The following is a 19669-nucleotide window of genomic DNA, read 5'->3' as shown; positions in this document are numbered from 1 at the left end:
TATATAGGATCTGAACCCGTGGCGGGAGCGCTGCTGCGCTCCCACTGCCGCACTCTCCCGAGTGTGCCACGGGCTCGGCCCAGATCAAATCTTTTAAGTTAGGGCTTAGAAGGAAAAGAAGTTGCTTTTTTTCCTTGGGTGATTACTTTTTTTTTTTTTTTTTTCCTTTTTGTCTCTTTTTTTGTGACCGGCAATGGATTGCAACCCTCAGTGTTGCGCCCGCACTGGACCGGGACCGGCAACGGGATCGCAACCCTCGGTGTTGCCCCCGCACCTCGCTCAGCCAGTGAGCGGCCGGTCTGTATGTGGGATCCGAACCCTTGGCGGGAGCGCCGCTGTGCTTCCCAAGCGGCGCACTGCAGCAGTGCGCCACCGGGCTGGCCCGGGTGATTACTTTTATTATCTGAATAGGTTAGTGGCTATTTCCTACACTTGAAATAGTTAAATATATTCCTACAGGAAACTATAATATGCTTGTATAAAACTAGCCATCTCAAATATTTATAAACTCCAATTAAGTCTTGTAAAAACGAATAAACTTGTAAAACTTGTAAAAATATACATGTTGGAATATGGAAGCTCAGAATAATAGTCCATCTTGTGAGAGATACATTAGAACTTTTAGAATTGCCTAAATAGTTTTTTATTCTCAATATGTTTTGTATTGTTTATGTGGATTTATATGTAGTGCTTTATTTTTTCCTTTCACCTCCCACCCCCAGGGTAATTTTTATAAACCTGTGAGGATTTGAAAACTTTATTCTGGGGCCGGCCCGTGGCTCACTTGGAAGAGTGTGGGGCTGATAACACCAAGGCCAAGGGTTCAGATCCCTATTATAGGGATGGCTGGTTAGCTCACTTGGGAGAGCGTGGTGCTGACACCACCAAGTCAAGGGTTAAGGTCCCCTTACTGGTCATCTTTAAAAAAAGAAAAAGCTTTATTCTTTCTTAAGTTGTGGTACACAGTTTACATTGGTCAGAGAAAGAAAGTTTTATGTTATTTACTTATTTTAGGAATGGAGAGATCAGGAATATTGTCATTAGTTGTCTTCTGTAGTGATTAACAGTTCTGAAATAGGAAAATAAAAAAGCTCTGGAAATTTTATAAAGCATTTCTTACAATAGAAATGGAAGGAAAAGGACTTCTACTTTTATTTTACCCCTACATTTGTAAGACACAGGAGAGATTAGAGAGAGAGACAATAGAAAACAAATACGTTTGAGGCCAAACCACCAACAATTTGGAAAAACTTTTTGTTTTACTTTAGAAATAATACTTAGTCACTGTAGCAAATAAAGATAAGCAAAATAAACAAAACAATTCTGTAATTCCACCACCACAAGATTAAATGCTAACATTTTGCTCTAGTCATTGTCTAGGGTTTAAAATCTTTTTATTTTATTATATATTGCCTGTAATGTACATTTATTTATTTGTTTATTCATGTATGGTGGCTGGCTGTTACAGGGGTCAAACCCTGGACTTGGATATTGGTGTTATAAGCATCATGCTCTGACCAATTGAGCTAATTGGCTAGCCCTGTAATGTGCTTTTTAAAAAGTTCTGGGGGGCTGGCTGGTTAGTTCAGTTGGTTAGTGTGTGGTGTTATAACACTAAGGTCAAGGGTTCAGATCCCCATACTGGCCAGCCACCAAAAAAAAATTTTTTTTTAAGTTTAAATCTACATGAAATACATGAATATATTTAGTTTATGAATTATGAGCATTTTTTTTGTGTGTTAAAATATATACACCTATATCGGTGCTGTTCAAAGTGTGGTCCACAAATGGCTGATCTGTATACTTTGTTACTAGTCTGTGATGTGATAAGTACCAAAATTGACAGTGTTTAGAAACTTTTATAGCAATTGGACATCATAATTTTATATCTGTAAAATCCGATGATGAAAATTATGGGTTTATGTATTTTTATTTCTCTTTTCTAGTAATTCACATTTATTGTATTTTACATAAGTAGTAGCCCATGATGGATTGGAGTTTAAGGAAAACTGGTCTTTCACAGATAGTTTGAGAAGCCATAGGCTATATAATTTTTAATATCTAGAAAGTATTCTGTTATGATATGGGTGGGCTATAATTTATTTCTTCAGTTCCTTTTTGTGGGAAATTTGGGTTTCTAATTAATTATCTTTGTGCATGCAGAGATATGCATGCATGCTTCGTGCATTTGTGTTATTTCTCTAGATACATTTGGGGAAGAATGCACAAGCCTTGACATTTCTTTTCTGTATTTCGTCCACACCAGGTTTCAGCTGTTCCACAGAGCTCCAGCAGTCATGGGCCCACCATAGCAGCAGTGCATAGCAGCCATCATCACCCAACAGCTGTGCAGCCCCATGGAGGCCAGGTGGTCCAGAGCCATGCTCATCCAGCCCCACCAGTTGCACCAGTGCAGGGACAGCAGCAGTTTCAGAGGCTCAAGGTGGTATTCAGCTCCTTTCCTTGAGTCAAGAAGTTTATCTTTAGCAGGAAGCATTAGCTTCACCTATTAGTGGTGGTGTGACAACTTTTAACACAAGAGAGCAGGGGATGAATCGAAAGAAGTTGTACTTTTTGTTTTGAAACCTGCTTATATGTATTTTCCATCTTGGCACCAGTGCCTTGTGCAGAGAAGAATATGCTTAAGAACTGTTTGTGAAAGGTACAGATGCCTGGTACTCAAGTATTATCAAAATTAAAGGGCTATTTTCATATAAAATAAACGTTAAAGTCCATTTTTTGGATGCTTCCTTTTGAATTCAATTCTTAGCATCGTATAAGGTTTTATTGAGCACACACGATTGGCTACAGGCCCGTGCAGTAAATCTGCCCAGTAATATATCTTATGGTTTAATCTTTTTCTTCTGTTTATGAATAGCTGAATTGGCTGGCATTTTCAAGTCCACCCTTAGTTAACACTTTTTGGGGAAACTTAATAAAGTTGGGGGAAAACTGTAATTGTGAATTAAGCATCAGTGTTTTCATCTGTTCTGCTGAGTATGTGAGGTAGGTTTCCAGTGCTTTGAAATTCATGAGATGTCTGTGAAGTGAAGCTTGTGTTCACAACTAACCTTGTCACTCTTCTTACTTCAGTGTTACTTTTAATATGTGTGATTGTTGCAGCAAGTGTTCCAGGTTTCAACTTCTCTAATTTTACATATATATAAAATTTTAAATTGAGTATAGGAAATTTAAATTAGGGAACTAGGGGGCTGGCCGGTTAGTACAGTTGGTTAGAGTGTGATGCTGATAACACCAAGGTCCAGGGTTCAATTCCTGTACCGGCCCATTGCCAAAAAAGAAAACTATAAAGAGCAAGATGTTAGATCTTCATTTAATCATATCAGCCTAATTATGTAAAGTTGCTCATAGGTAGGAATGAGCAATATACCCTTGAAAGACACATCCATGTGTAGCAAATATTTCTTCCTTCTGTTTTCCTTGATACTTAATTTAGTTCTCCCTGACCCCTGCCCTCACTGGTTTGGGTTCTCAGGAACTTGTTTAATATTGACCTAAGGGCATTAAATGCTACATAAGTATCATAAAGCATACCAAAGCTAAGATATATGGAGGAATATTGTAAAATTTACTGTGTTGGTTTAAATAATTAATAATTGACTAAAGCAAAGTCTTTAAAGAAAGTGCAAATTATTTGGGCTTGAAACTTCACTCTGGGTTCTGTCTTTGGGAAAGTTTATATAAGCAATACTGGGGTTTTTCTTAAAACATTTTTACTCTCTGCTTGTAAAGTGATGGCTGTGTACCAAAATTTATTATTATTATGGACTTGGCATTTCACCAAGTCCTGAAAATATTTAGTTTGGTATGATAAATTCCATATTAATACTGTATTCAGCAGCTAATACCTTAATGTTGCAAAAAAGCTTATAAACTTGCTGTTAAACTAACAAAAACATGTTTATTATAGCCTTTTCCAACGAGCCCTATCAAAGCACAGCACCTGTTTTAGTTACCTTCCTCATAGGAGTCTTGGGTATAAGTATACGGATTGTGCTTTGTTTGCTTTACAGAAACTGGCAAGGAAGCAAGGAAGGGCTTTGGATTTGGGGTTATAGAGTAAGTTATTGGTAGTGTTAGGATTCCTTTCTCTGTTCTTTTAGTTACAAGCCCTTGACTGTGTTCCTAACACAACTTGTTGTATTTCCTTTCTAATGGGGAGAGGTAAAATGCTTCTTGTGCCTCCATGTAATTTAACTCAGTATTCCCACGTTGCCACATTTTTGGACCAATCTTAAAGTGCTTTACAAGCATTCGAATCAACTTCAGTAAACCATTTATAATCTATAATAAGGAAGTGTGTCCAGTGAGAGTTCTCAGGTTATTTCAAGTGTCTATACTTTCTTATTGGCCTTTGGCAGATTGGTGACATGGAGAGATTTGAATAATTTGAAGTATGTTTGATGTGATGTAGTTATCTGTTGAGTGCCAGCAGCACAGATATTAATACATAGTTAGCAAGTTCTCTTTACAGTTGCTTGAGTTTGTCTCTCTAACAAGATTGTAAACTTCAGAAGGTTCGGGACCTTAATAATTTTCTGTTGAAGTGAGCCAGGAAAATTCCTTAGCAGGATCTAAGAGTCTCCCGAGTGCTTCCATAAATCTGTAGTGTCTAAATAACTATCCAAGTTGTTTTCTTATAAATTGTGCTTCCTAGAACTATATATGCGCTTTTATCAAGAGTTAGACTATACTTTAGATAATGAGGGAACTTCCTCACTATTCTCACATGCAGGTGGCTCCTTTATAATGTGGGTGTCATGCTGGGTTTTTTAAGCGTAGTGTTATTTTATAACTATTTTTTTATAACTATTTTTCCAACAGTGGCTTACTATAACCTTCAATACCTTTTTCTTCCAAATATGAACATAACACACATCATTTCTTTTCTTCGGGTTTCTTTTTCTCTCTCTGCAAGTAGTTATATCATGTTTGTTATTTTTGATAACTCTTCCTTTGTCATATGATGGAGAGTGCTATTCTTAAATATCTTTTAAAGTCTTTGTTTTTTCTGCAACTTAGAGTTTTATGTCTGATCAACTTGATCCTTAATAAAACATTTCAATACGAAAAATTCTGAATATGAATTAAATAGCCCATTAAATTTCAACAGAAATTGTCACATTATTTGTAAAATACAGAAAAAACCAGCCATCAAACAAGTGGGTATTGACTTAAGTGTACAATCTGCGCTCTAGCTACACTGAAGTGTTCTGATTAACCATGGCCATAATGGTAGTTTGGACAACTCTCAAAATACCGTTTGTCTCAGTTCGTTAGTGCTGTTATAACAAAGTACCTGGACTGGGTAATTTATAAATAATAGAAATTTCTCACAGTCCATTTTTTTCCCCAGAGACTGGGAAATCCAAGGTCAAGGTGATAGCAGGTTCAGTGCCTGGTGAGGGCCTGGTATTTGCTTCCAAGATGGCACCTTGAACGTTGTTGTTGTCTCATGGTGGCAGAAGGGCAAAAGGGATCAATGCTAGTTCCCTCCAGCCCTTTATAAGGTCACTAATCCCATTGTTAATCGCTTAATCACCTCCTAAAGGCTCCCCTTAATACTATCACGTTGGTGATTAAGTTTCAACATGTGAATTTTGGGAGACACATTTAAGCCATAACACCATTTAATTGTTCCATTTTACAGTGTATCGAAAGAGTGTGGTTTATGTCAAATCAGATGTTTATTTCTTTTTTTTTTTTTAATTTTTATTTTGTCGATATACAATGTGGTTGATTATTGTGGCCCATTACCGAAACCTCCCTCCCCAGATGTTTATTTCTGAAACATGTTGAACCTGATATTTTGTATAATTTAAAATATTTATCCCAGAGTATATAGGAAACACTTCGTGGGTATTTCCTTTGAGTATTTCCTGATTAAAATTAAGTTGTCCTAACTCAGACTCATAACTTTTTAGACTTTCAAACCTTTTTCTCTTTGTTGTGGATCACTTTTGAATGCTAGCTCTCCCTTATCTCCCATATCCGATCAGTTCCTGATATCTGTCACTTCCGCCTCCCCAAAAGCTTTAGTCTATGCAGCTCTCTCTGTTCTTTTGTCCAGTACTGTAATTCAAGTCACTACTCTTACATAAGTTATCCAATTGTCCCTATATCATAACTGGTCTTATTATTTTCTTTCAGTCTATACTGCCCTTGTGCCAGTTTTTCTCTACACTGTAGCCAAATTGAATACATGAAAGTGCAGAAAAATATGATAAAAATGTGCAGAAAGTGATAAAAATAATAAGATTTACAAGTCCTTTCAGGATCTAGATCCTACTGCTTCTCCTGTCTCATCTCTTTTTACTCTTCCTACCAATACTCCTCCTCTTCACCACAAACCCTCCAGCCAAACTAAACTGTTTTCACATTTCCAATGTACCATATGGTGTCCTGTCTGGGATTTTGCCATACTGCTTCCTTTGACTTTTTTTAGTGGTCTTCACTTTTGCTAACTTGTGTAAACTTAGGTCTCAGTTTATATATCACTCCTGGGGAAGCCTTCTTCCTCATTTTTTGGGGGGCGGGTGGGGATGTGCTCTCCAGGCGCTCAATGATTACTGACTTACCCCAACTGTGTTATAATTCTCAATTGGGTGTGAATGATCTGTAGAGTAGAAGCTGTGACTTATTTTTCATTGAATCCTTGGTACCTGCATTGGACTTGTCATATTATAGCTCAGTAGATACTTATGAAATGAATAAATGAGTGATGTATTAATGTGATTTTTCTTCACTGATTATTCTCTCCAAAATTATCCACGACAAGGCTAAAGATTATATGAGGTCATTTTAATTTTAGGCTTGAGTGTTATTATTGGCATCTATACTAATTTTTAATATTATATATGTATATCTGTTTCATTTACTATGTTAAGTTTATTTAAGCATAAATTATTTTTTGTAATTCTTGGTTTTCTTTTTATAACCTTGAGATTTATCCCTGTCTCAGGTGGAGGATGCGCTATCCTATCTTGACCAGGTGAAGCTGCAATTTGGTAGCCAGCCTCAGGTCTACAATGATTTCCTTGACATCATGAAGGAGTTTAAGTCTCAGAGGTAAAAGACGTGTGGTTGTACTCAAGTTTTGTTCTTGGCATGTTGATTTTGGAGGGAAGATACAGCTTATTCTTATCTGCTGGATAAACAAGGATACTCCCTTTTTGAAGTTGAATTTTCAGGATCCTGCCTTTATTTTATATATTTCTTTATTAATGGAAATTATAGCCACTAGGTTTTTTTCTATTAGTAAATTTTTCTTAACTAAAATTTTTCTTAGTAGTTTCTCTCAATCAAGGAAGTAGCACTGGTAATGATTTAGGCTTCTTGATTTTTTAATGGCTTAAGATACCCTGATATTCTGGCATGGAGCTATTGTAGGAGAGGTACTCATCTGAACTATGTAGATGCATGCCCACAAAATGATTGTACTGGTGTATCAAAGGTTGGATCTTGCTTGGGAATTGCAGCTTTAGTTTTACTGTCTGAGTATTATTTGCTTGATAGGATTGTTACCATGAACATATATTCTGTTCAAAATTGTGACCAAGCCTCTTTAGATCTAAAGCTAAATGGCTTTAGAATTTTAGTGTTCTTTGTGTGTCATTAATCTTATAATGTGCAGGTTGATTTTTATCTATTTTTCTGTTTTGAGAAAACCTAGTGGAATTTTTTTCTTAGTTGAGTGTTTGCCAAGCTTTCCATTAATCACTTTTCTTTCTTTTTTTTTTTTTAATCAGCATTGATACTCCAGGGGTGATTAGTCGTGTGTCTCAGCTGTTCAAAGGCCACCCTGACCTGATCATGGGCTTCAACACCTTCTTGCCACCTGGCTACAAAATTGAGGTGCAAACCAATGACATGGTGAACGTGACAACTCCTGGCCAGGTTCATCAGATCCCCACCCATGGCATCCAGCCCCAGCCTCAACCACCACCCCAACATCCTTCCCAGCCTTCAGCTCAGTCAGCCCCAGCTCCTGTCCAGCCAACTCCTCAGCCCCCACCTGCCAAAGTCAGCAAGGTAAGCACTTGGAAAATATTGCATATCTGAAACATCCTCCTTTGACATTTTTCCTTTACATAAGACTTAGATAGATACCCAAATTACAAAGATTTCATCAGAGAAGATGTAGTAGTCACGTAATGTTGTTTATGTTTACACAGCACATTTAGATATCTATTTAAATTAACATATCAGCAATCTACAAGGACTTTGTCCTTGACTTCTGCCTATTAAGAAAGCATCCAACAGGTGGTGATGGTGTTTGTGTAGACAGCACAGACAGAAATGGTCATCTTATGGTCAAATTTTGCTTCTGCCCATAGTCATCATTTTACAGAAGTTATTCCACTTACAGATTAGGTCATATCAAGGCAAGCAGAAGATCCTGTTGATGATGATGATGATGAGGTGTTCTTGGTCTAGAATTGCATTGTCTCATACAGTAGCCACGAGCCACATGTGACTATTTAAATTAATTAAAATTCCATTTTTCAGTTGCACTTGCTACATTTTAAGTGCTCAATAGCCACATGTGGGGCCGGCCCATAGCTCACTCGGGAGAGTGTGGTGCTGATAACACCAAGTCAAGGTTTAAGATCCGCTTACCGGTCATCTTTAAAAAAAAAAAGCCACATGTGGCTTGTGGCTGTTGTACAGGACAGTGCAAATAAAGAACATTTCATCATCTCAGAGAGTTCTATTGGACAGAGCAGGTCCAGAAGACTTTTTAGAAAGATTTTTATTGTGTTGTAATTGATTATACATATTTTGGGGGTTCAACTTTGACATATGTTGATCAGCTCAACTTTACTAGCATATATATTGTTACAAATCATACTTATACTTTATGCCCCTTGTCCAATCTTTCCCTATCCCCCTCTCCCCCCCCGAATAGTTTTTTATGTGGAGTTAAAGCAACAATTGAGGTGTTGTCTTTTTTGACATTAAAGATCTGTGTAGAATGAATTTATTTCTAATCGTACCTGTTGAGTTAGTGAGCTTTAAAATTGCATATGAAAAATTATTCCCTGTAATTGAAGATAGCTTCAGTTTTAAAGTTTTATTTAGAAAATTTGAGGCCATGATATTTGTATCAGAATGTGTGACCTCTCTACACTTCTCACCCCTGTCCAATATGATTTGAGTGGGCTGAAATGGCCTGGCCTGGGTGAATAAATAAAGGATATAAATTGGTCAGACACCTTGTTTCTCTTTAATTTGAACTTTCTTTCCTTATGTCAAACCATCTGTGCTCCTGAGGAGAATACTTTTTTCTTTTTAGCCTTCTCAACTTCAAGCACATACTCCAGCCAGTCAGCAGACTCCCCCACTCCCGCCATATGCATCCCCACGTTCTCCACCAGTCCAGCCTCATACACCAGTGACAATCTCATTGGGAACGGGCCCATCCTTGCAGAACAATCAGCCTGTGGAGTTTAATCATGCTATCAACTATGTTAATAAGATAAAGAACAGATTCCAGGGCCAACCGGATATCTACAAAGCGTTCCTGGAGATTTTGCACACATACCAGGTAAGAGCATTGACCATTCAGCCTGTCTTAACCAGGCCACCATCTGAGGGTATCTACCTCAAGAAGAACTTGAATAATCATTATCCTGTCTAAATTCGTACTACAAATTAACCAGTTAGAAAGGATGATGTGTGTTTATAAAACCAGTTTTATTTGCCTGATGTGATTGCCCTGTAGCTGTAGCATTCAGTCAAGATGTTTAAAGTCTCTGCCCTGTGGAATGTATGCCTGTTTTATCTGGGAAGTATAGAAGACAATTTGTACAGTCTAGTTAATCTACACTAGAAGAAGAAATTTCTCTTATGTTTTGTGTTTTATTAGTTGGTAGTGGTCCTCTGGGCATTTATATTTACTGCTGTAGTTTTAAAAGGAATTAATTGTCATTAACCATCTTCCGCTCCTTTCTTAAAGCTTAAAGTCAGAAAAGGTGCTAAGAACATGAATTTTCTTCTTAAGTGTAGTCTATGTAGATAACAACATTGCTCTTATCAGAAATTACAGAAAGTGTGCAAAGGTGACTGATTCAAAACAATGGTCCTCTAATACGATCTCTTCCAATTTGTAATTCCTCAGAAGGAGCAGCGAAATGCCAAGGAAGCTGGTGGAAACTATACTCCAGCGTTGACTGAGCAGGAGGTGTATGCCCAGGTGGCTCGTCTCTTTAAAAACCAGGAAGATCTGCTGTCAGAGTTTGGACAGTTCCTACCAGATGCCAACAGCTCTGTGGTAAGTTTTATGTAGAAGAACTATACTCTTTAGGATTATTATCTTAGAAACTAAGTTGGAAATTTGTAATCAGAAAGGGACTTTTCCTAGATGACACGTATTTGTTTTGATAAGAGCATTAATCTCTTTCATGTGTCTTAAATCAGCTTTTAAGCAAAACAACTGCTGAGAAGGTTGATTCTGTGAGAAATGACCATGGAGGCACTGTGAAGAAGCCCCAACTGAACAATAAGCCACAGAGGCCCAGCCAGAATGGCTGCCAGATCCGCAGGCACTCTGGAACGGGAACCACCCCTCCAGTGAAGGTGAGAATGGGCAGTGGCTGCTCACTTTGACTTCCATGAGTAAGTCTAGTGGACAAGTACTCTCTATGTGGTCATATTTTCTTATCCTAAGCATGATGACAATTGGATCTGGATATTCCAATCCAGTAGGTTGATATATGTCCCAGAAACCCAATGCCAGGCTTCTTATCTGGCTTTACAAAAGAGTGTTAGAATAACACTGATTGCTTGGATGACTGTGCTTTTTTGAGTTCTTATTGTTTTTTTCCTATATTATCTCTTTTCTTTGCCATCAGCTGTCATTTCATTTTTTTGTTTGCTGCCAAGGGTTTCTTAGACTTACTTATTTTTCCTTTCTTCTGATTTGATGCTTTAGACTTGCCTTGTGCTAAGAAAGAAGATTCTTGGGTTTGATAATTGTTTCAGGAATAAGTGAATGGTCTCTGAGGTCCTCTTATGAATAAAGTGTATATGCTTTGTGAGATCTGTTTGGTCTAGAGGCCTGTACTGCCCAGGATTCTTTGTATGGTTTCCAGATCTTATCTGAATAATCTTAATCTCCAAGGCAGGACCTTTGGGCTGTAGCAGAGGGAGGTCTTAAACTCCTATTAGTAACCCATCACCTGATGTTTCGTATTATAATGAGTACTGATAGTCTGCTTACAGAAAGCTAAGCTTGTTCCCTTCTTTGATGTAGTGCAGCTGTGATAGTGAGAGGGCTAGGTGTATATATCGATTGTTGAATTCCTTAGTGACTTCTAAAGCAGTATGTATTATGGAAGAGATAGCTATGTCTACAATTTAAAGAATAAAGGCTGGTGGAATGTGTAATAGTAAGAGGTGACTGGTGAACAGGAGAATAACTACAAAGACTGACAATAGGTGTTGGTGACATTTTTGAAGGACTTTTTTTTAGTGTTTGTAATGGTTTCTCCTTTTGAAATTAAGTTGAACATAGTAATAGTTTGTTTCTTCACTTCAATAAACAGTATTAGTTATGTAGGTAGCAAGAATCAGCTCAGTAGGTATGCTCCACTCTCGGATTTATCTCCTCCCATACTTAATTACCCACAGGTGGAAACAATATATAGGGGGCTTACAATTCCACACCTACTTTCTCCTTCGTCAGTGTAAGCCGAGGCTATGGCTTCTAAGAAAGTGTACTCTGAGATGGCCAAGGTAAATGTGCTGCTTCTCACTGAGTTTGTGTATTTTTTTTACAGATAGTGAGGATTTTTAAAAGTAAATTTTTGCTTGACAGAGTTATGTCATGGCCTATTCATTTCCTTTAAAAGAACAATGTTAGTCTGAGTGGATATTGCTAAGATAGTTATTCCTTCTATTAGGAAAATAAACTGTGCTTTTTTGTGAATTTTTTTAATGAAATATTATTAAAGGTTAAAGATTGATTTCTGTCCATTCCAGGCAATCTACACCAGCTCTTTTTACAAATAGCCTCTTCTTCCTAAACAGGTACAAAAACAAGGCAGTGGCATTAGATTCCAAATAAAGTTGCTTCTGGCCTCTGGAAAAAGTAAGGATATTAATCTAAAAGTTTGTCACAGTAATGCCGTGATCATTTCTGGAGAGACCTTTTGGGGAATAGAATGACCTGTGAACCTCCAGAGGAGAAAGAAACTGACAGGCAAACTGAAATAAAAAAGACAAATAGAAACCTTTTATGGTTTAAAGTGAGTTAGTGACTTGAGTTCTCTTTTGTTCCAAATTATTAGCCAGCAGTGGTTTCAGTGATGGAACCATTGAACACAGATGAAAATAAAATTCAGAGAAATCCACTCTTTGAATCTTACATGTTGGTATTTTTCCATCTTTGCAGAAAAAACCCAAACTGCTCAGCCTAAAGGACTCTTCTATGGCAGATGCCAGCAAGCATGGTGTAGGAACTGAATCATTATTTTTCGATAAAGTGAGTAATGAATTAATTAGATTTGATACTAACTATTAATGCCAAATGAAAATCACCTTATCCCCAAGAAGGTTTTTTTTTTTTAAAGCATCAAACTGATCAGGACTGATTTTTTTTTTAGCATAGTTCCCAAGTTGTGTCTTTTCAGTCTGCTAGAACTATTAGCACAGCTAGAGAAATGATAGCATTGTCTGCTTTGGTTTCATTAAGTAGTTTGTGGCAAAATATAGCATTTTCCATGGTAGAAGACAGGTTTTTAGAAAATGTATCATGTTCTTCTCAAAAGATGTTTGGACCTCCCTGGGGATTGTCAGTACCTGCACCAGTTGTTGAGGACTTCAGATGAGTTGTAATCTAATTGCTGTGATACTAATTTGTGGTATGCACATATTGGGTTCAGGGAATTCTGATTTAATTGTATGTTTTCAAAGCTCCCCAGGTGATTCTAATGAGCAGCCACAGTTGAGATTACTGATATAAATGGTGTTGTTTAGACTACAATGCTAAATATTTACTTTTGGAACTGAAACTCTGGATTGGTCATCTAGCCAGCTTAGTTTTACTTTATGCCATTGAACATTTTTAGATTTTTGGATATTAAAATGCTTAATATTGTAAATAGAAGAAGGAAAAAGATCAGGTTAGAGGACAGAAGTATCTTATATTCAGTGATCATTATCAAGATTACCAGAACTTAATAACAGTGTTGACAAAGACTCTTGCTGAAAACATCTGTTAGGAGAGGCAACAAAAGCTTGGGGACCTCTGATATGGTTTGGAGAATTAAGCATATGAGAAGGTATACTCCAGGATCTCACTATAAAAATTTTTATTATGGCAAATTTTAAACATATATAAAATTAAAGAGAATATAGTAAAATGATCCTTCACATATACCTATCATTCAGCTTCAGCAGTTCCCAACTCCTAGTCGATGTACTTGTTTTATATATACTCTCACCCATCCCAGATCACTTAGACACAAATCGCAGTTACAATATTATTTCATCCATAAATATTTTGGTAAGTTTCTTTTTAAAATGACTCCTTTTTTCCAAATAATCATCACATCTAAAAAACTTAACATTAATCCCTTAGTATTATTAAATATCAGTTCAAATTTCCCAAGTTTTTAAAAAGTAATTGAGGATCTCAGTTCCCCACTTAACTTTTATTATTTTGGTTGTCCTCATAAGGTCCGAAAGGCTCTACGGAGTGCAGAAGCCTATGAAAATTTCCTGCGCTGTCTTGTTATTTTTAATCAGGAGGTGATTTCTCGGGCTGAGCTTGTGCAACTAGTCTCTCCTTTCCTGGGGTAAGTGAAGTGAGGGGCTTAGCCCTGATGCGTGATATGAAGGCAAGGTAATACTTGATTTGCGAGAGTATATGGTAGGGAAAGTTAATGTCAAATGTCACTGTCAAGAGAGTCCTGAGAGGTCTTCTAGTCCAAGTCTAAAGATGAGAAAATAGTCAGAAAGGGCACCAAAGTATCTATTGACTAGTGGCCAAGAGTAGTAGCTTCTCGTCCTCTGCTCAGTGCTGGGATGTTTATAGAGACAAATCTCTCTCAGGGTTCTAGAATCTTGACTGTATCTGACAACCTAAGAATATTGTGAACATTGAAGCAATATTCTTGATCAAAGGAATGGCTAGTTATTTCCTAGTTTCAATGCAACTCTTCCATCGTCATTTTAACTGATGTGAGAGTATTCTGTAAGAAAAGGGGAAACCAAATGCTCAAAAGCAGTGTTTGCCACTTAGTCAGGAAATAGTAGTCATTGGAATTTGTCCCTGGTAGCAGAGTTCTGCCCCAACACCAAATGGTGGTAGTCATACCTCAGGATAACTGCACAGTGCCTCTAAATTGCTTATCAGTTTTTGGTTTGGTTCTTCAGGAAATTCCCTGAATTGTTTAATTGGTTTAAAAACTTTCTGGGCTATAAGGAGTCTGTACATCTGGAAACCTTTCCAAAGGAACGAGCCACAGAGGGCATTGCCATGGAGATAGATTATGCGTCTTGTAAACGCTTGGGCTCCAGTTATCGAGCCCTACCGAAGAGTTATCAGCAGCCCAAGTGTACAGGACGGACTCCTCTCTGTAAAGAGGTAAGGCCTTCCCTAATGAGGAACAGCCCTGGACCCTCAGCTTCATCCTGAAGGGAGTGGTGGTACTAAGGATTAAGAATTTACGTGGATGATTAAATTAAGAACATTCTCTATCCTTTTTCAAAAGAAAATGTTTTACATTTATATTCATAGCCTTTGTCATACTAGTGTCCTTTTGTAAGCTTGCTGAAGGTGAAGTATATGCAGTAATGTTAGCTGTTTATTCCCTCCCTTAGTTTTTTGTCTATCTTTTTATTGAGAATGCTCAATCTCCAGAAAGCTTTTGTAGACTTTTATTTCAGTCTCTTCTTCTACCCAAAGGTTTTAAATGATACTTGGGTTTCCTTCCCTTCATGGTCTGAGGATTCCACCTTTGTTAGTTCCAAGAAGACTCAGTATGAAGAACATATTTATCGCTGTGAAGATGAACGCTTTGAGGTACAACTTCTTCTGTCATTTGAAGTTTGGGGAAGTAGGAGATGGGAAGGTTGGCTTTTTTAGACTGAAGACACAGGCTCACATTCTTCTGTGGTAAATGCTTGTTGTGGTACTTACCATGCTTTATGCATTTGTCAAGTATAGTATTAGTCTGTTTCTGTTTAGTCTATTTGTATTAGTCCGTTTCTGTTGCTTATGGTAGAAATACCTGGAACTGGGTGATTTATAAGAAATTGGAATTTATTGCTTCAGTTTTGGAAGGTGAGAAGTCCAAAGTCCAGGGAACACTCATGGTGAGAGCCTTCTTTGGTGGTGGCTTTTCAGCAACCTCAGGGGTTTCACATGGTAGAAAATGGTGGAGCAGAGAGAGACTAACCTCTTCCACTCCTCTTAAAGCCCTCAGAACCACGCCCCTGACCATCGTTATTAATCCATTCACTGTGGCGTGACCCTTCAATCTAATCACCTCTTCAAGGCCCCGCCTTTCAATTACCATAATAGAATTTCCCACACTCAACAGCTACAGTGGGAATTAAGCTTCCAGTATATGGACTTTGGGGGAAACAATTCAATCAGTCCACAGCAATATCAGTAAAAAAAATTTTTAATGGCAGATGTGACTTATCTAGGTTACTTTAGCCCCTTTAACTGAAGTTATCCATTGATGAGTAAGTAATCCTTTGGATTGTGAATGGCATTTAAAGACAATTGTGTTTCATATACTATAGAAAATCAGTATTCTGAGGTCTATAGAGATTTCCTGGAACTGGGTTTTTTTGGGGGTGGGGGGAAAGTAGGTGGTGTCTGGCCAGGAATTAAACCCTGGACCTTGGTGTGTTATCCACACTGCTCTCTAACCAACTGAGCTAACTGGCTAGCCCCCCCTGAAACTTTTTAAATGATTCATTTTAAGGTCTGTATGTATTGTTACTCTTAGCAGGTATCTTGTTGTTAACCAACCAACTCTGCTGTGACAGCAGGAATTCTCTCATTTCTGGTATTGATTTGGCTCTGTTTGAAAGAAAGTTAAACTAGGGACTTTATTTTAAAGTTGTTGAAGGGAAGAGCTAGAGTGAATAAATGAGCTTATTTACATGGATAGGAGGAGATGTCTTATTCTTTTTTCTTAATCCATACTGATTTAGCTCTCTTCCAGTTTTCTCCCTTCATACTTGCTTCACCTGTTTCAGTGTGTTTTGAATGAAGAACCACATGCTGCCTGGCCATTGGCAGGTGGTTGGCCATCTTTGCCCCAGTGTTTATGAGTTTCAACCATTGCAGAAAACTATATCATGACAGATGTTAACTTCCATGGGGAGTTTAATCAAGCTAAAGAAAGCCTTTTTTTGTTACCTGTGCTTAGTAAGGTTAGGTGATAAGTTAGAAAGCAGAGCTTAGCATCTCTTTTTCACAGGCTGTTCCTGTTCTCTCAACTGGTACGCCTGCAAATGTGAGGCAACATCCTCATTCCCATTTGTGACTACAAGGGTGAAGATGAAAGAAGTGTGATGTGTGTGTATGTGCTTAGGATTTGGTGGGATGGGCTAGTTTGAAGGAGTGTTCCTTTATCAATCAAGAGAGGTTAGTAATGCAGTACAGACAACCCCCACATCTTAGTGACTTGTAAAAACAGTTTTATATTTTGATCATTCTTACATGTGCATTGATGTTTAGCAGGTTTTGCTCATTAGAACCCCTTTTTGGGACCCAGGCTGACATAGTGCCACCATCTTGAGTACTGCTAGTCACTAGAGGGAAAAGAGATCTCAGAAGAATCTCACACCCTTAAATGTCCCAGCCTAGAAGTAATAAACATGACTTCTACCTACCCCATCACAACTTATTTGCCAGAACTAGTTACATGGCCCTATCCAATCATAAGGGAGCTCGGAAGTTTAGTCCATCATTTGTCCATAATTGGGGGAGCAGGGGGGACCAGAAATAACCACAGTCCCAAAACAAGAAAACTTAGGGAGCACTTCTGCAGATACTTGGTTGTAGGTCCTTGAAACTGCTTGTTTACTTCATTTTCTGTTTCTTATTAAGAAAATCTTGTATTAAGACTAGGAAAAAAGTAGATTCAAAGTTTGTCAGTCATATGTTTAACCAGGATAGGCTAGGGCACTGCCAAAAAATAAGTGCCAGGAGTTCAGTAAAAATTTAAATGGTTACACACAGCTACAACATTGACTCCTTAAGGAATGAATAGTCACTGTTGTTACTACTACTGGATATGGATATTTCAGTAAATTTAAATATTTCAAGTTATGGTACATAAAGCTTGTCTTGAGATTGATTTATCATTTTGAATGGTCTTTTAGAGATTGTTTGATTGTTATTGTTCGTAACAGATCTTAGCAATTCAGGAAAGTTTAGGGTAAAGTATCGGTAAAGTTGTCTCCTGTTAGGTCCCTCTGGTCTAGGATCAAGCACACTATGGTGCTGGTGACAGAAGTAATAACTACCATTTATTTATCTTTTTTTTTTTTTCCTTTTTGTCTTTTTTCATGACCGGCAACGGATTGCAACCCTCAGTGTCGTGCCCGTACCGGACCGGGACCGGCAATGGGATCGCAACCCTCAGTGTTGCACCCGCACCTCGCTCAGCCAGTGAGCGGCCGGTCTGTATGTGGGATCCGAACCCTTGGCCGGAGCGCCTCCACGCTCCCAAGCGGCGCACTGTAGCAGTGCGCCACTGGGCCGGCCCCCATTTATTTATCTTTATTGTATGTTTTTTTGTGTGCCGGGCATTGTGCTAAACACTTTATGTGGGTCCTATCATTTAATCCAGAAAACCACCTTGTGAGACTAGTAGGTGCTGTTGGCGCTATCTTATTGACGTGGAAACAGTCTTATATAGCTAGCACAGCAGAGCCAGGATTCAAATGTAGGGAGTTTGACTCCCTACCTTATTCTCCTGACTACTATTCTATTCTGGTTTGGACCTTAAGCCTCGCCCTTTTTTATATTCCTCCTTAGCTTGATGTAGTTTTAGAGACCAATCTGGCAACAATCCGGGTTCTGGAAGCAATACAGAAGAAGCTTTCCCGCTTGTCTGCTGAGGAACAAGCCAAATTTCGCTTGGACAACACCCTTGGGGGCACGTCGGAAGTCATCCATCGAAAGGCACTCCAGAGGATATATGCTGATAAAGCAGCTGACATCATTGATGGTCTGAGGAAGAACCCCTCCATTGCTGTTCCAATTGTCCTTAAAAGGTACCTGAGCAAATGTCCCCTTCCTGCTAGTATATTTCACAGTAGATTCAGTGTCCCATTAAATTAAGACTCTCTCTCTTTTTTTTTTTTTTAAAAGATGAACAGTAAGGGGATCTTAACCCTTGACATGGGAGAGTGTGGTGCTGATAACACCAAGTGAGCCACAGGCTGGCCCTATGCTCTCGTTTTGACCTGATTGTCCCTTGAGACCTCTGTTTCTCCCCAGCCCTGGTTGTTGGAAATTGGACAAAGCGGGATAGTAGAACTTCTTGTTGGGGTTCTGTGTAACCAGCATTAGAGAAGAAACCTTGAAAGTTCATGGAGGAGTGTTCTCTGTGTATGTTTGAGGGGGTGTTTTAAAATACAGAAAAGAACAGAGAAGAAAACAACTACCCATATTCCTGCCACTCAATACTAAACGTTATTATTAACATCTTCGTTTTTCTGTTTTTCTTTTGTTTTTGGCAGCTGGACTTTAAGGGGATCCAAACTCTTGACCCTTGCGTTACCATGGTTTTCAATGAGAAAAATCACCCTTTGTCTTTGTAAAATTTGATACATGCTCTTTATAAAAAACAAGATGTAATTTACCATTTTTACCAAGGATGTCTTACTTTCTCATAACAAGCCTCTGTGTCAGACTTAGGTATAGAGGGGCTGTTGTACCCACCAAAAGCCAAGCATCAAATAGGCCACAGAATGGACTGAGCCCCAAGTCCTCTAAGTCCATGGCACTCTTGAATCCTCCACTAAGATCTGGGTCCTCTCAGTAGAACCTGGTGGAAATTAATTCTTGTTTGCTGTGTAGTTCACAATTGTCCATATTTTATTTTTTACTCTCTAGTCTTCCCCTCAAGAGCTGGCATAGATTGATGGTTATTCCTGTTCTTCTCAGTAGATTTAACATCTGACTCTTGAGACAGGTTATTATTCAATTGTAGTACTATTTTTGGTTTTTACTCTTCTCTGTCTTCTGGAGCATTAGGATCAGTTGTTCTGATCAGAACTTCCCAGACTGTGTCCAAAAGAACATTACTATGCAAGTTCTCTGTTGTTGGACTTCTGCATTTCCATTAGCATAGCAAATGCTCTGGGAAGTCTGCAGTAAAGAATCATGTTTAAGGGCCAGCCTGTAGCTCACTCGGTAGAGTGCGGTGCTGATAACACCAAGGCTGCAGGTTCGGATCCTATATAGGGATGGCCGGTTTGCTCACTGGCTGAGCGTGGTGCTGACAACACCAAGCCAAGGGTTGAGATCCCCTTACCGGTCATCTTTTTTTTTTTAATTTAAAAAAAAAAAAAAAAAAAAAAGAATCATGTTTAACTTCATTTTAAATGGCCAAGGAAGAAGAACCCTTTTTTCATGGAATACTTACTGGCATGTCAAGGGTCATGTCATATT

At 38.3% G+C, this 19669-nt stretch overlaps 1 protein-coding gene across 1 annotated transcript in view; it reads left to right on the top strand.

The window, feature by feature from the left end:
- Positions 1–18334, top strand: part of SIN3A (SIN3 transcription regulator family member A) — a 38259-nt gene extending 19925 nt beyond the window's left edge. Inside the window, exons 3-13 of the mRNA XM_008580057.1 lie at positions 2267–2443; positions 6983–7089; positions 7770–8052; positions 9317–9568; positions 10142–10294; positions 10441–10599; positions 12416–12505; positions 13702–13820; positions 14401–14611; positions 14933–15049; positions 18029–18334. Of these exons, the coding sequence (XP_008578279.1) occupies positions 2267–2443; positions 6983–7089; positions 7770–8052; positions 9317–9568; positions 10142–10294; positions 10441–10599; positions 12416–12505; positions 13702–13820; positions 14401–14611; positions 14933–15049; positions 18029–18334 (1974 nt within the window). The remainder of the gene's footprint in view (positions 1–2266; positions 2444–6982; positions 7090–7769; positions 8053–9316; positions 9569–10141; positions 10295–10440; positions 10600–12415; positions 12506–13701; positions 13821–14400; positions 14612–14932; positions 15050–18028) is intronic.
- Positions 18335–19669: the final 1335 nt, after the last annotated feature.

Source organism: Galeopterus variegatus, unplaced genomic scaffold, assembly GCF_000696425.1.
Source record: "Galeopterus variegatus unplaced genomic scaffold, G_variegatus-3.0.2 Scaffold2009, whole genome shotgun sequence".
Classification (NCBI taxonomy): Eukaryota; Metazoa; Chordata; class Mammalia; order Dermoptera; family Cynocephalidae; genus Galeopterus; species Galeopterus variegatus.
This window is presented reverse-complemented; position numbering and strand designations above follow the sequence as displayed.